General features: G+C 56.7%; 1 protein-coding gene across 3 annotated transcripts; it reads left to right on the top strand.

Annotated features, from left to right (window-relative positions):
* Positions 1 to 7,762: 7,762 nt before the first annotated feature.
* Positions 7,763 to 10,768, top strand: LOC116536040 (odorant-binding protein 2b-like). Of its 3 annotated transcripts, XM_032257739.1 has the most exons (6): positions 7,763 to 7,952; positions 8,242 to 8,312; positions 8,592 to 8,702; positions 9,381 to 9,482; positions 9,713 to 9,739; positions 10,611 to 10,768. In XM_032257739.1, exons 1-5 carry the CDS (start codon positions 7,783 to 7,785, stop codon positions 9,736 to 9,738), a joined length of 480 nt encoding a protein of 159 aa, XP_032113630.1. In that variant the 5' UTR covers positions 7,763 to 7,782; the 3' UTR covers position 9,739; positions 10,611 to 10,768. The 3 variants fall into 3 exon arrangements, 2 of the variants coding, with proteins under 2 accessions (XP_032113630.1, XP_032113629.1); XR_004262446.1 differs by having other exon boundaries at positions 7,763 to 8,323; positions 10,611 to 10,767; XM_032257738.1 differs by having other exon boundaries at positions 8,242 to 8,702.
* The last annotated feature ends 2,099 nt before the right edge of the window (positions 10,769 to 12,867 follow it).

Below are 12,867 nucleotides of genomic sequence, written 5' to 3'. Positions count from 1 at the left end.
GCTCTGGGTGGCCTATCTGTGGGGCTGGAGGGGCTTGCGCCAGCTCCCTGGGAGGCCTGCTGGGAGGGGGAGCCACCAGGGAAGCTGGGAAGACATTGGCAACCACAAGAGGCATGACATCCAACTGGCCTGTGGGGCCGCGCCGTGTCCTGGTGGGGGCCTCCTGCAGAGCCGCTCTCGGGTCTCAGGTTCAGCTTGGGATGGGCAGGGCCCTGGGCAGGAGTGTTTGGGAAGCCAGTGAGGAGGGCGGGAGTGGGGACACAGCATCAGGGCTGCAGCCATGGGGCCACCGCATGGCTCCCACCCCAGGATGATCTCAGAGGGATCCTCCGAGCCGCCCCCTTTAGAAGCCTGGGCTCAGTGGCAGCGCTGGAGAGAGGGACACTGGTGCCTCCATCATCACCCCCAGAGCAAGGCAGAGCTGGCCCTGGTCTCTGAGATCCTTGCTCCTACCCTGGCTTTCCCATGGGCACATTCCCAAGGCCATGGTATATGCAGACGCTGGGGTTGCTGGGACATGGGGAGGCCGGCCACAGTGAGGGAGGAGAGGCCACCACACTGGAGTGATAAACATGCCCCAGGAGCCACAAATTCAAGCTGGACAGGCCTCCAGGGGGATGAGCCTGCAAAGTGACAGCCTCTCTCCAGGGCTGCACCAAGGAACCACTGCCCGCCTCCCGCCCACACCAGCATCCTCACCTCCTCCTCTCCCACCTGGACATGATTGTTGGCTGAGGCTACAGGGTGGTCCTGAAGCGAGCCAGGCCAGCAGGGCCCAGGTGAGCCAAGGTGGAGCCAGCCTGGATGTCCATGGGCCACACGTGGAGGGCAGGGCAGACCCCATCCTACAAAGATGGGTGAGTGGTGAGGAATTACCCTCACCTTGTGCTGCCATGCAGGTTCCAGAAGGGTTAGGACGTCTGTGTAAAAATTCAAGATTGGTTGGTTATTTGCTATTGGGTAAAAAATTTTAAAAGTTGAAAAAAAAAGAGACATATGAAATGGTCTGGGTGCAGTGGCTCACATCTGTAAGCATTTGAGTGGCCGAGGAGAGAGGACACTTGAGGCCAGGTGTTTGAGACCAGCCTGGGAAACACAGTGATACCTCATTTCTATTTGTAAAAAGAAGAAAAAAGAAGAAATAGTGAAAATATTTACCTAAGATGGAGATGGGACTGCAAAGCGCTGAGCATGGGTGCAGGGGTGATGTGGGCGGGAACAGGAGGCGGGCACACGAGAAGCCGGGAAGTCTGTTCCTGCCCATGCAGAGGGCCTGGCATGGGCAGCTGTGGGTTTCCCTGCATCCCTGCCTAGGGTGTTCCTCAATTCATCCGCCCTATCCATCCAGTGTCCTGGCCACCTTGTGATGGGTGGGCCAAGGACCGCTAGCCCTGGGAATGCAGCCCTCACTCCAGGAGACGCAGGCTCTGTCCCAGAGGACATGAGCCTCAACCATCATCAATTTTTGCTCCTAAGAGCCCTGGCCCCCTGCAGCTTCCCCTCCCGAGCTCAGCGGCCCCCAATTCCACCCACAAACTCTGTGTGCACTGAGTCACATGAAGCCTCTTTCCATGGCTCATAACCATGGGACCCTCACAGACACCCAACATCCGAAACATTTGAGAACAGGGTCCTAAATCAGGAAAACTTTCACTGCCAACCCAAGCACAGCAGAGGCGCCAAACCATCTCTCCAGGAGCAAAACAAGCCATTCAGTGTTTGAAAATCAAGAAATCACAGACATGAAGGAGGGCAGTGGAGCTTTTTTGTTCCTTTCAAAATGAATTTTTTAATATATGTACAAAGGAGCACACGTATCCTGGAGATGGGGCACCAGACGGGTTCTCCCTGACATGACTTATTCACCAGGGGCCGAGTGTCCAGGCTGAGAGCGAGGGCTGACTGCCATAGTCACAGCCTTGCCCAGCCCAAAATGTTTCTGCTCTAAGACTTCTTTCCATTTTTTAGAAATTATTTCTTGTTTAGAAATTATTTATTGTTTTTCAGAAATTATCGCAGGCAATTGTCACCTTGAAGACCCAGAGACAGCAAAGTGTGAGCTCAGTGTGGGGCATGAGTGTGTCTGAAGCTGCCAGGGGTGGACTGCAGCGGTGCCATGGGGGCCATCAGAGCCCCTTGGGTCTTGCATTGCAGGCCATGCGGACCGTCTTTCCACCAAAGCCACCTACCCTGCAGCAGCAGGAAGTGCCAGGAATTAGTGCCCCAGAGAAGCATCCCCCTCCCATAACCGGCTAGAGCTGGTATAAACCATGGCAGTGCCAGGGACTGAGCCCCAATGGGTCGCAGTGGTCACCCTGATGCTGGACCCTTCACTGGCAGTCTTCCCTGCCGACGTCACCCGTCCCCTGCCACCAGCGTCTCCTGGGACCACCTCCTAAGTAAACGACTTGAGCTTGGATCTGTGTCATCTGCTTCTGGGGATTCATACTAGAAAAACAAAATTAATTTTTGTTATATGGAGTGGTGTGATTTGAAATCCTTCTATGAATAGGCTTATGTCTTTAAAAAACTTTTTTTTTTTTTTTTTTTTTGGAGACAGAGTTTCACTATGCTGCCCAGGCTGGTCTTGATCTTTCAAGATCTTCCCAGGATCATTTATTTTCATCTTTCAAGTCCAAGAGCTTTCCAGGATGCGCAGGCCTGTGTCCCTCCTCACCTGCCTTGCCTGAATTTGTGGGTGCTTGCAATCTCACGCTCACACTCAGCGGCGTTCCTTCCGCTCGAGGACATTTTACGCTGTTCTTGGTCTCCTGTTCTCCACGCGTGCGCCCCGCTGCTGGTTTTGCAGGGAAGGCTCCCGCGCGCCCGGCCACCCTCCAGCCCGCCCGCGGCCTGTCACTCAGCTCTGGCTGCGAGCTTCCTCTTCGCGGTGGTCTTCACCTGCGCCAGGCTGCGGACTTTGTCTCGGGCATCGTCTCACTCACTTCCCCATCTGTAAAGCACGTGTTTCCGCGCCCAGCCTGCTTCTGCGCGGCGGCCGCCGGTCCGCAGGGGGCGCTACTGCTTTGGCGCCCGCGGTGGCCTCCGTTGCCGTCGGGGCGCTCTGGTTCCGCGCTCGGGTTCCGGCTCTCTGGTTCCGGCTCGCTCTCTGGGCCGCTCGTGGGCTGCGTGCCTTTGCCGGTGCCGGGTTCGGGTCCAGGTGCCGCAGGCGTGACCCGAGACTTCGCGGGTGCCGCAGTCCCTGGCCCCGTGGACGTTCTGCTCATCTCCTGCCGAGGCTCCCCGAGGAAGCCTGTCTGTTCGCAGCCTCCTTAGGGCAAGGCCGGGGTCCCCGGGCCTCAGGCTGCAGGGCCTTGCCTGTGTGCCGCTGTCTGGGGCAGGGCAGGGCCGGCCAGCGGGGCCTTGTGGAATGTCACGGGGTGGCACTGCTCTCCCGTGGGGCCTGTGGGTCTCTGTGGGTCGCGCTTCCTCCAAGAAGGGGAACGGACTCACCGCTGGCGGAGTCCTGGGCCTCCGTCCCTGGCTCCCTGGAAGCCCGGCTGGGAACGGAGGTTCCCACGCCCCCCTCTTCCAGCACTCGCTCCGCCAGCACTTGCTCCGCCGCGGATTTGGAGCAGGGGACGTTTTGTTTTGCCTCTGCCGCCATCCGCAGTATTTATTTCCGCCTCCTGTGTTTCTGTTCTCCGGTCTCCCCAGAGTCTGCTTCTTTCTTTCCACCGCTGTAAGGAACCAGCTTCTGCCTCCGAGGAGCGTCTGTGCCTCTCCCCGTGCTGACCACCAGCTCGCACGCCTGTCTCAGGCTCCCTCCGCATGTTGGTTTTGCTGTTATTTATTTATTTATTGAGGCGGAGTCTTGCTCCATCCCCCAGGCTGGAGTGCGGTAGCGCCATCTCGGCTCGCGGCAATCTCTGCCTCCTTTTTTTTTTTTTTTGAGATGGAGTTTTGCTCTTGTTACCCAGGCTGGAGTGCAATGGCGCGATCTCGGCTCACTGCAACCTCCGCCTCCTGGGTTCAGGCAATTCTCCTGCCTCAGCCTCCTGAGTAGCTGGGATTACAGGCACGCGCCACCATGCCCAGCTAATTTTTTGTTTTTTTAGTAGAGACGGGGTTTCACCATGTTGACCAGGATGGTCTCGATCTCTTGACCTCGTGATCCACCCGCCTTGGCTTCCCAAAGTGCTGGGATTACAGGCCTGAGCCACCGCGCCCGGCCACCTCTGTCTCCTTTTAATTGTTGCTTGCTCTTTTAATTGCTGAGAAGTGTTCCGTTGCACGGATGTACCACAGTTTGCCCTACTGATGGCGAAAGCGTTTGCTTCCAGTTTCTGGCGGTTATGAATGGAGCTGCTACACCCATTTGTGTAGAAGTTTTAACTGTAAACATGCGCGTCCTGTGTTTTCATTTCATTTGCATAAATGCCAACAAGAGAAATACATTTTGTCATATGGTAAGCACGTATCCAAATTTATAAGAAATCGCCCGACAGTTTTCTGAGATTGTGGCGCCATTTTGCATTCACGGCAGCGACGTGTGAGTTGCAGATGCTCCACGTCTTTGCCAGCATTTTGTAGGGTGAGGTTTCCTGGAAAACAGTTTTGCCATCTATTAGGCGTCTGTACAGTGGCGTCTCCTGGTGGTCGGTGCGCGTTTCCCTCGTGGCTGGCGATGCCGCCTGTCAGCCCAGGTGCCTACTTGCCGTCGGATTGTCTTCTTGGGTGAAGTGTCTGTTCAAGGATTTTGTTTTATTGAGCTGTTTTCTTTCTTAATCTTCAGGTTTGACATTTCTTTGTGTGTTCTTTTGTTGGGATATGTAATATGTAGATACATTTCTTCCAGCGTATAGCTTTAAAAAATTAACAGCATCTTTTGCAGAGCAGTTTTTAATGCTGATGACGTCCAATCCATCCGTTCTCCTTGAATGAGTCCTCCTTCTGGGACTCTAGCTGAGAATTCTTTGCCTCACCCCAGGTCATGACGGTCTCTTTTTGTTTTCTTCTGAATGTGTTGTGGACTTACATTCCGTGGACACCTGTGGTTGTGTGGGAGCTGGTTTTGTGTGAGGCAGGCACGTCACTCGTGTCAAGGACCGTCTGTCTGTCCTTTCTCTGTAGAATTGAGCCGAGGGTTCCATTAATAAATGACCCGTCTGTGCGGCTCTGTTTCTGAATGCTCTATCCCGTTCCATCATGTGTGTGTACAGCCCTTTCCAGCACACATACTCACACCCCTATACACACACGTGTGGAGGAAATGATTTCTTAGCTGCCCATGTGGCTGCTGCCAGCCTGCATCCACACATTTCCTCCCACAGAGCCTGCTGGGCGGTGGACAGACACTGCCTCTAGAGCCCCACAGGTGTCCCTGAGTGTCCAGGCTCCTTCTGAGAAGGGGGCAGCTGTGGAGTCTGCTTCAGGGGCTGGATGGTCAAGGGGCCTGGCAGGACACGCTGTCCTCTCAGATCCGGTAGTGGGCAGGAATCCTGCCTGTCACCGGGAGGAGGTCACCATGGACAGGGAACACTGGAGCCTTTCTCTGTGGCCCTTGGGGGTGGGACCTGCCCACTTGTCTCTGGCCCAAAAGGGCACTGGCCCTGCCTCTCCCCACTCCCAGGATGGCAGGACACCACCAGCTGCCCTCCCTGCGGGTAATTACAGGGTCGAGGTGACACCTGTGGTGCCGCCCCCCGGGGTAACTGGGAGTGGGTGGGGGAGGCAGCACCAGGGCCTGGGAGGCACAAGGGTGCCATTATGAGCCCGCATCACCTGCAGCCCTGGCCTCCTGCTGGGGTCAGCCCTGGGTGGCAGGGCAGATGCTTCAAGCTCAGGAGCTTCCCCAGTCCCAGGAAAGAACCCGAGAACCCCTGGCTCAGAGAGCAGCGGGGGCTCAGGTCAACAGGGCACCCTTTTGAGACCAACTGCTAAGTCCAGCCTCTGATGTCTGTGCCTCTCACCTTGCCTGTGTGTGACATGGTGACAACGGGAAGGCCTGAGGTCAGGCAGACAGGGAGGCCAGAGTCACCGGAGCAGTAACGGAGCCCCTCTTGGAGGGCTGGGTCCTCCCCTCATGGACCTGTGGCTGTGAGCAAGGGGACCCTGTGAGCAAGTCCTTACCCTCGGGGACTTAAATGCTGCCAGGGGAAGACGGCAACAAGCCACACAAAGGCGTGAACGGGGTTGTTCCAGAGGGCTCTCTGCTGGAGTGGGATGCATGGTGCCCCCAAAGACACGTCCACCCAGAGCCTGTGAATGTCAGCGTGTTTGGGAAAAGGATGTTTGCTGAGGGGACTGAGTTAAGGCTCTCTAGATGAAATCTGCATCCGGGTGGGCTGGAAATCAGGAGTCTTTCTAACAGAAAGGCAGAGGGAAATTTGGGACACAGATGGTGCCATGAAGACAGAGGCAGAGATCAGAACCGTGGGGCCACAGCCAAGGAATGCCTGGGACCACCGGGAGCTGGCAGAGGCAGGAAGGACCCTTCCTCCAGAGCCTTCAGAGGGAGCGGGTTCTGCCTACCCCTGGAGCTCAGATCCCTGGCCTTGGAGCTCAGGGAGGCTGTGTTCTGTTGTCCCACCCAGGGGTGGCCCTTTGCAAACAAAGATATCCTCAGGGCACTCACACAGGCCCCCTACAGAAAACCAAGTGGGGAGTGGGGAGGGTGGGATGGCTTGGGGGGATTTTCCATCCTGCCTTGGGGATTGCTCCCTAAGGAGGTTGTAGGGAGGTTGGGCCCTGAATCACAGCACAGGACACTGCAGGACAATGCAACGTGGAATGTCCCAGGCACAGGACGGTGGGGACCCGGGCCACTAAAGCTGAGTTGGGAGACCCAGGACAAGCTGAATTGAAAACATGCCTCTTTCCAAAATCCTGAACCTTCTCCATCAACCTGCAGCTCAGATCTCCCCCGAAAGGCCTTCCAGGGGCAAGAGAGAGCCGTAGGGGATGCTGGCAGGGTGGGGAGCGAAGCCAGCCATTTGTCCCAGAGGCTCCAAGTGCAGAAAATGTCCATTCCTGCATGTGGTCAGTGTCCTACTCCAAGCACACCAAGGTGGGAATGAGCCCGTGGAGAAAGCTGGGCCTGCTGACGCCTCCAGGGCTTAATGAGCTGTTATTCAAAACAGCGACTGTCCCTGCCAGTTGGCTGCAGGTCCTGTGGGAAGGGACTTGGCGGTCGTTGTGCCAAGCTCCCCAGGGGACCCTGAGCCGAGGGCTATAAAGGGCAGCCGGGGGAGACGCCGGCACAGTCTCTCCCAGTCCCAGCAATTCCCCGGTCAGGCAGCTGTGAACGCAGATCCCGGAAGATGAAGACCCTGCTCCTGGTCGTTGGCCTTATCCTGATCACTGACCTAGAGGCCCAAGACCTCTTTGCCTCAGAGGAGCCAGATGTGAGGCTGGGCAGGTGGCCTGGATGGGTGGCCTGGGTGTGAGTGGCCTAGGCGGGTGACCAGGGCAGGCGAGTCAGGAAGGAGCTAAGGCTGAGGCTGAGCCCCTCCCGCTTCACGGGGAGCACCGTGTTGTGGTCAGAGATGGATCCAATTTGGGGCCCTGGCCTGTCCCTCCCAACAGCTGTGGCCAGAGACAGCGGAAGACAGGGAGCCCAAGGAATCCATTTTACGTCATCTGCCCTGCCAGGCAGAGTGAGGGCTGAGAGGAGGGACTAGAGGAAGGGACCTGAAGCCCTGGGAGGGAGCAGGTCTCTTCGGAGGGAGTCGGGGGCGTAGGGGGCAGGAGAAGGGGCGCAGCCTGGGTACTTGTGATATGTGGCAGGGGGCAGGGGTGCAGCCAGGGTGTGTGAGGGGCAGGGTCACGTGTGCAGCCTGGATGGTAGGGCAAGGACAGCAGCAGCTGCAAAGAAAACCCATTTTTCAGATTTCAGGGACATGGTATATCAAGGCCATTGCAGCAAAAAAGGGCATTTTAGGGAAGAACGTGTCCCCCGTCATACTCTCATTGCTGAGCAGCGGTAACATACAGGCCTCCTTCACGAAGAGGTGAGCATCTGCCCAGATCCACCGTGCTCCCTCTGTCCCAGGCCAGTCAGGGGCCACAGAGCCGGGGTCCTTCTGCTCTCTCACTGGCGTGGGGTGCCGCTAAATGTCCCCTAACTGGAGGGGAAGGGCTCCCAGGGGCAGCTCAGCTGGGAGGAGGGGGCAGTGGACCTCTGGCAGGGTTGGGGTTCCTATGTTGCTTCCAGGTCTGGGGTGGGGAGGTCCCGGCACGTCTCCCAAAGCAGAGATAGACGCTAGGCCACACCCTGCCCACCTGATTTCTGCTTTCCAGGAGCAATGGTCAGTGCCACAAAATAGACATGATTCTGGAGAAAACTAGGGTGCCTGGCAGATACAGAACCTGTGAGTTCCGGGTTGGGGGGGTGGTGGGTGTACCCCCAGAGAGGAAGCCCCTCCTCCCTTTGTGTCTCCCACTCAGTTTCCCTCCCTGTCCTGGGGGTGGCCCTGTGCCCAGGAGGGGCAGTTGCAGAACGTGGGTCTCTACATGTGGGGACCCCAGTGCCCAGGGCACAAGGCAGTTGGTGTACCTGGGACAGGTGAGGCACCTGGCAGGCAAGGCAGGTGAGACTGGCACTGCAGGGCTGGGGGACTCACCTGCCCTTCCTCTGTGGCCCTCCACAGCTGGGGCCCTGCACTTCCTACACATGGAGGGCTCCTCTGTGAGGGACCACCGCCTGTTTTTCTCTGAATTGCAATTTGAGGGGGAAAGATTCCAAGTAGCCAAGCTCATGGGTAAGTCTCCCAGAATTCCCAGGGCCCTGCTTACTCCATGGCTTCCTGCCCAGCCCCACCACCTCTGCTCTCAGAATCTCCGGGAACCAGCATCAGCCCTTCTCTGGGTGTAGGTCCCGCACCTCTAGGGAAGCAGCGTTTGAGTCCATGTGTGCTGGGTTGTGTGTGCTGCCTGGAGTCCAGCCCAGCGCCCGAGCTCTGCCGTGGGAATAGAGTGGGGTGGACAGGGCAGACACAGCCCTCGGCGACACAAATCTGGGGTCTGGGATGTGGGGAGGTCACCTCATGGTGCTGACAGAGGACTTTGTGGGGCAGGGCACCCCAGGGTGGGAGGGCAGCCCAGTGCCTCTGGCACACAGGGTCCTTCCAGGTCGGGGCCTGACCCTGCAGGTGATTTAAGGAGTGCCTGGGCCCCCCACGGTTGCTCAGTGGCTCACAGAGTCTCCACCACTATCCCTCTTCCCAAGGACCTGCCAGTTGGGTGGTGGCTTCTCCTCTGTCCCCCACCCCTACCCCAGAGCTCATATCCCTCCTTGGGACGGGCCTCTCCTTCTGTCCCTGGCCGGATTCTAAGGTGAAGCCCTGGGCATGGGTGGCGGCCGTCTTCTGAAGGCATCCGCCACCTGCAGAGGCATGCAGCCATCCCCACCTTGGCTCACCTGGCCGCTTCACCTGCAGGTAGGAATCCCGGTGTCAACACAAAGGCCCTGGAAGAATTTAAGAAATTCGCTCAGCGCAAGGGATTCCTGAAAGATGACATCTTTATACCCCTGCAGACAGGTGAGGGGATGGCTCTGCCTGAGCTCCCCACGTCCCCTCGTGTCTTTCTGTGATCTGGGGGTACCCTGAGGCTTCCCACGTCCCTTTCCCAGGTCCCTCACATCCCGCATGTTCCCCTAGGGGACTCCAGTCCCTCACAGGGACTCCAGGGCCCTGCTTTGGGTCTTGGTCGTCAGGGGGTCTGAGCTCTGCACGTCTTCTCATCCCTGGGTTTTTCTTGCTCTCTGTAGAAAGCTGCAGTCCTGAACCACACTAGGGTAAGTGACCCTTAAAGCAAACAAGAGCCCTGGGGTTTAAAGGGCATCAGGATGCACCAGGGCACCCTCAAGTTGCAGACAGGAGGGACCCCTCCCTGCTCTGAGATCCTATCTGTCCTAAAACATCAATTCCAGGACATTTACAGACTTCTTTCTTGGCTCTGTCACCTGGGTTCCCTATTTGTGTAACTTGGGAACAGTGGACAGGGTCTGGCCCCCACCATGCCCAGGCACCCGTGGAAGCCCTGTGGCTCCCCATTTTCTGGGCGTGCTGTCACCTGGGGCTCCCCAGCCCCTCCACATCCTGTGTGGGGCAGTAACATTGACCCTGCTATGAGCAGTCAGGTGCCTTTTTTTTTTTTTTTTTTTTTTTTTTTTGAGACAGTGTCTCATTCTTTTGCCCAAGCTGAAGAGCAATGGCACAATTATGGCTCACTGAAACCTTCACCTCCCAGGCTCAAGTGATCGTCCCACCTCAGCCTCCACAGCAGCTGGGACTACAGGCACGTGCCCCCACACCCAGTTAATTTTTGTGTTTCTGTACAGATGGGGTTTCACCATGTTCCCCAGGCTGGTCTCAAACTCCCAGGCTCAAGCAATGGGCTAGCCTCTGTCTCCTGAGTGCTGGGATTATAGGCATGAGCCACTGCCCAGCCCAGGTGCCTTCTGGTCCTGAGAAGGCCCCTTTTCCCAGGCACACCCTCACTGGCTCTGCCATGTGGGCAGACTGGTTGTGGGGAGATAGCAGAGAGGAACCCCTCTGCTCACGCCAGCTCCGCAGTCCCCCGGAGCCCGCATGTGCCCTTCACACCACAGCAGCCCCTTCCCACTGTCCCTGTCCTGGCCTTACTGACCTTCCGTTCTTTTTCAGGGCAAGGGACACCTTGTCTCTTCAGAAGCCCCAGAGCAGCACCACTTGGCACCTCTGTCCTGCCCAGGGACTTGAGAAAATGCACCCCCCAGCCCAGCCAGCTGCCCCCTACCACCACCCCGTTCCCTGTGCCCCCTCTCCTGGTTCTCCATAAAAAGCTTCAGCAGTCCCTGTGACTCTGCCTGTGTGTGGGGTCCTTGGGCAGGGGCTGGCTGGGCACACCCTTGGGGGTCTGCTGGGTACAGGGAGTTGGTGGAAAGCGGGAGGAAGGACAGAGGACCCAGCCTCAGCCTGCTTCTCTCTGGCGGGTGCCACAGGCCAACAGTATGAAGGGCCTAGTGGAGGGTAGCTGCTGGCAGCTCAGCCGAGGGTCCCGGGGTCCTTCCTGCAGGTCAGGCACCCCTCGGAGCTCAGGCTCTGGGGAGAGGGTGTGGTGGAAGAGGGGTGTGAGGATGAGCTTCTAGGATCGAACTCAACAAACAGAAATGACCCCTCAGCAGAGGGCTGGCTCCAGAGGGCTCACCCACCTCCACCCACTGCTTCCTCTGGGGTCAGACTTGAGGGACTCTGACCACCTGCTGGGAACACACAGACCTGCCCTCGCTGCTAAGGACACAGACCACTGCACCTCCCCACCCGGGCAGGTTCAGAAACTACAGGCGACCTTGCCCTTTCCCTTCCAAGAGGCACAGCCCCCACCCGGCAGCCCCCCCTCCTGCCTCCACCCTGCCCGCATCCCAGCTGGGTGTGCCCTCCCCCTTCTCAGCCCCCAGTTCCTCCAACAGTCCTCAGGGAACTGGCCCAGACCTGACCCGCCCTCAGCAGCAGCGTGACCTCCCTTAGTCTCTCTCCATCATTCCCTCAGCGATGGTGCATTTGCTCTTCTGCCTCTCCAATCCTACCACGAGTTTTTTTCTTAATAATTTATTAAGGGAAAATTCACAGAAGATCAACATTTTAAAGTGAACAGACCAGTGGCAGTGCATTCACAGTGCTGTGCGGCCGTCTCTATTTATTTGTTTTTGAGATGGAGCCTTGCGCTGGCCCAATCTCAGCTCACCGCAACCACCTCCACCTCCTGGGTTCAAACGAGTCTCCTGCCTCAGCCTCCCAAGTAGCTGGGACTACAGGCACACACCACCACACCTGACTAATTTTTTGTATTTTTAATAGAGGCTGGGTTTCACCATGTTAGCCAGGGTGGTCTTGAACTCCTGACCTCAAGTGATCCTCCCACCTCGGCCTCTGAAAGTTCTGGGATTACAGGCGTGAGCCGCTGCACCCAGCCTTCACGTCCCCTGTCTAGTCCAGGAAAAAGTCACTCCAGAGGAAAACCCATACGCAGGTCACTCCCCTCCCATCACTGGCCCTGGTGGCCTCTCAGCTCCTCTCTGTCTCTGTGGATTTGCCTCTTCTGGGCGTTTCCAATTGTCATCTGTGGAGGGTGTCCAGGTTCTTACTTAGCGTTTTGAACAAAGAATTGTACAAAACACACAAAGCAAGGAAAGAATGAAGCAACAAAAGCAGAATTTATTGAAAACAAAAGTGCACTTTGCAGCTTGGGAGCAGGCCCAAGGACAGGGCTCCAAGAGCCTAGTTGTAGAATTTTTTGAAGTTTAAGTACCCTCTAGAGGTTTCCCATTGACCACTGGGTGTACACTCCATCCAAATGAGGTAGTGACCTACAATCAGTCTGGTTTCAGAAAGCAACCAATCAGAGGCTGAAGTGAAGTTACAAAGGCTACTCCTATGAAAAACCTCTGATTGATTGTGGAAAGCAACCAATCAGAGGTTGAAGTTACAAAAGCTACTCCTATGCAAACCTCTGATTGGTTGTGGAACGCAACCAATCAAGAGGCTGAAGTGAATTTACAAAGTTAAGCATCTAGGCAAAGGAAGACTTGTCCTGCCGTCAGTCTGATTGGTTGGGTAAAGCAACCAAACACAGGCCGAAAAGAAGTGACAAAGTTACACTCCTATGCAAATGTCTGATTGGCTGTGGAAAGCACTAAATCGGAGGTACAGTTTTCCCTCTGCCAGGCAGTAACAGTAGGGGTGGTTTGCAAAGGGAGTAGCCTCTCTTTTATTACTGTGGAAAGTTGGGGTTTTCCTTTTGATTTAGTTCTAGGAAGTGAGCATGAAAAAAAGAAACCCTTGGGGAGGGATAGGAGGTGAGACTCCTGTTTCTGAGGCGCCTGGAATGGTTAGAATCTCAGCCCTATCGTTTGGAGCCCCAGGTGGATGTTGGCTGGCGTCC

The sequence above is a fragment of the Sapajus apella genome, unplaced genomic scaffold (assembly GCF_009761245.1).
Source record: "Sapajus apella isolate SASKATOON/1434 unplaced genomic scaffold, GSC_monkey_1.0 scaffold97, whole genome shotgun sequence".
Classification (NCBI taxonomy): Eukaryota; Metazoa; Chordata; class Mammalia; order Primates; family Cebidae; genus Sapajus; species Sapajus apella.
Note: the sequence above shows the minus strand (reverse complement) of the source record. Positions and strands in the feature narration are given on the sequence as shown.

Coding starts and splice junctions, on each gene's coding strand:
- LOC116536040 (XM_032257738.1), top strand. CDS start 7,783: ATGGTAGGGCAAGGACAGCAGCAGCTGCAAAGAAAACCCATTTTTCAG. Junction 7,953..8,241: donor CAGGCCTCCTTCACGAAGAG/GTGAGCATCTGC, acceptor TCTGCTTTCCAG/GAGCAATGGTCAGTGCCACA. Junction 9,483..9,712: donor CTTTATACCCCTGCAGACAG/GTGAGGGGATGG, acceptor TGCTCTCTGTAG/AAAGCTGCAGTCCTGAACCA.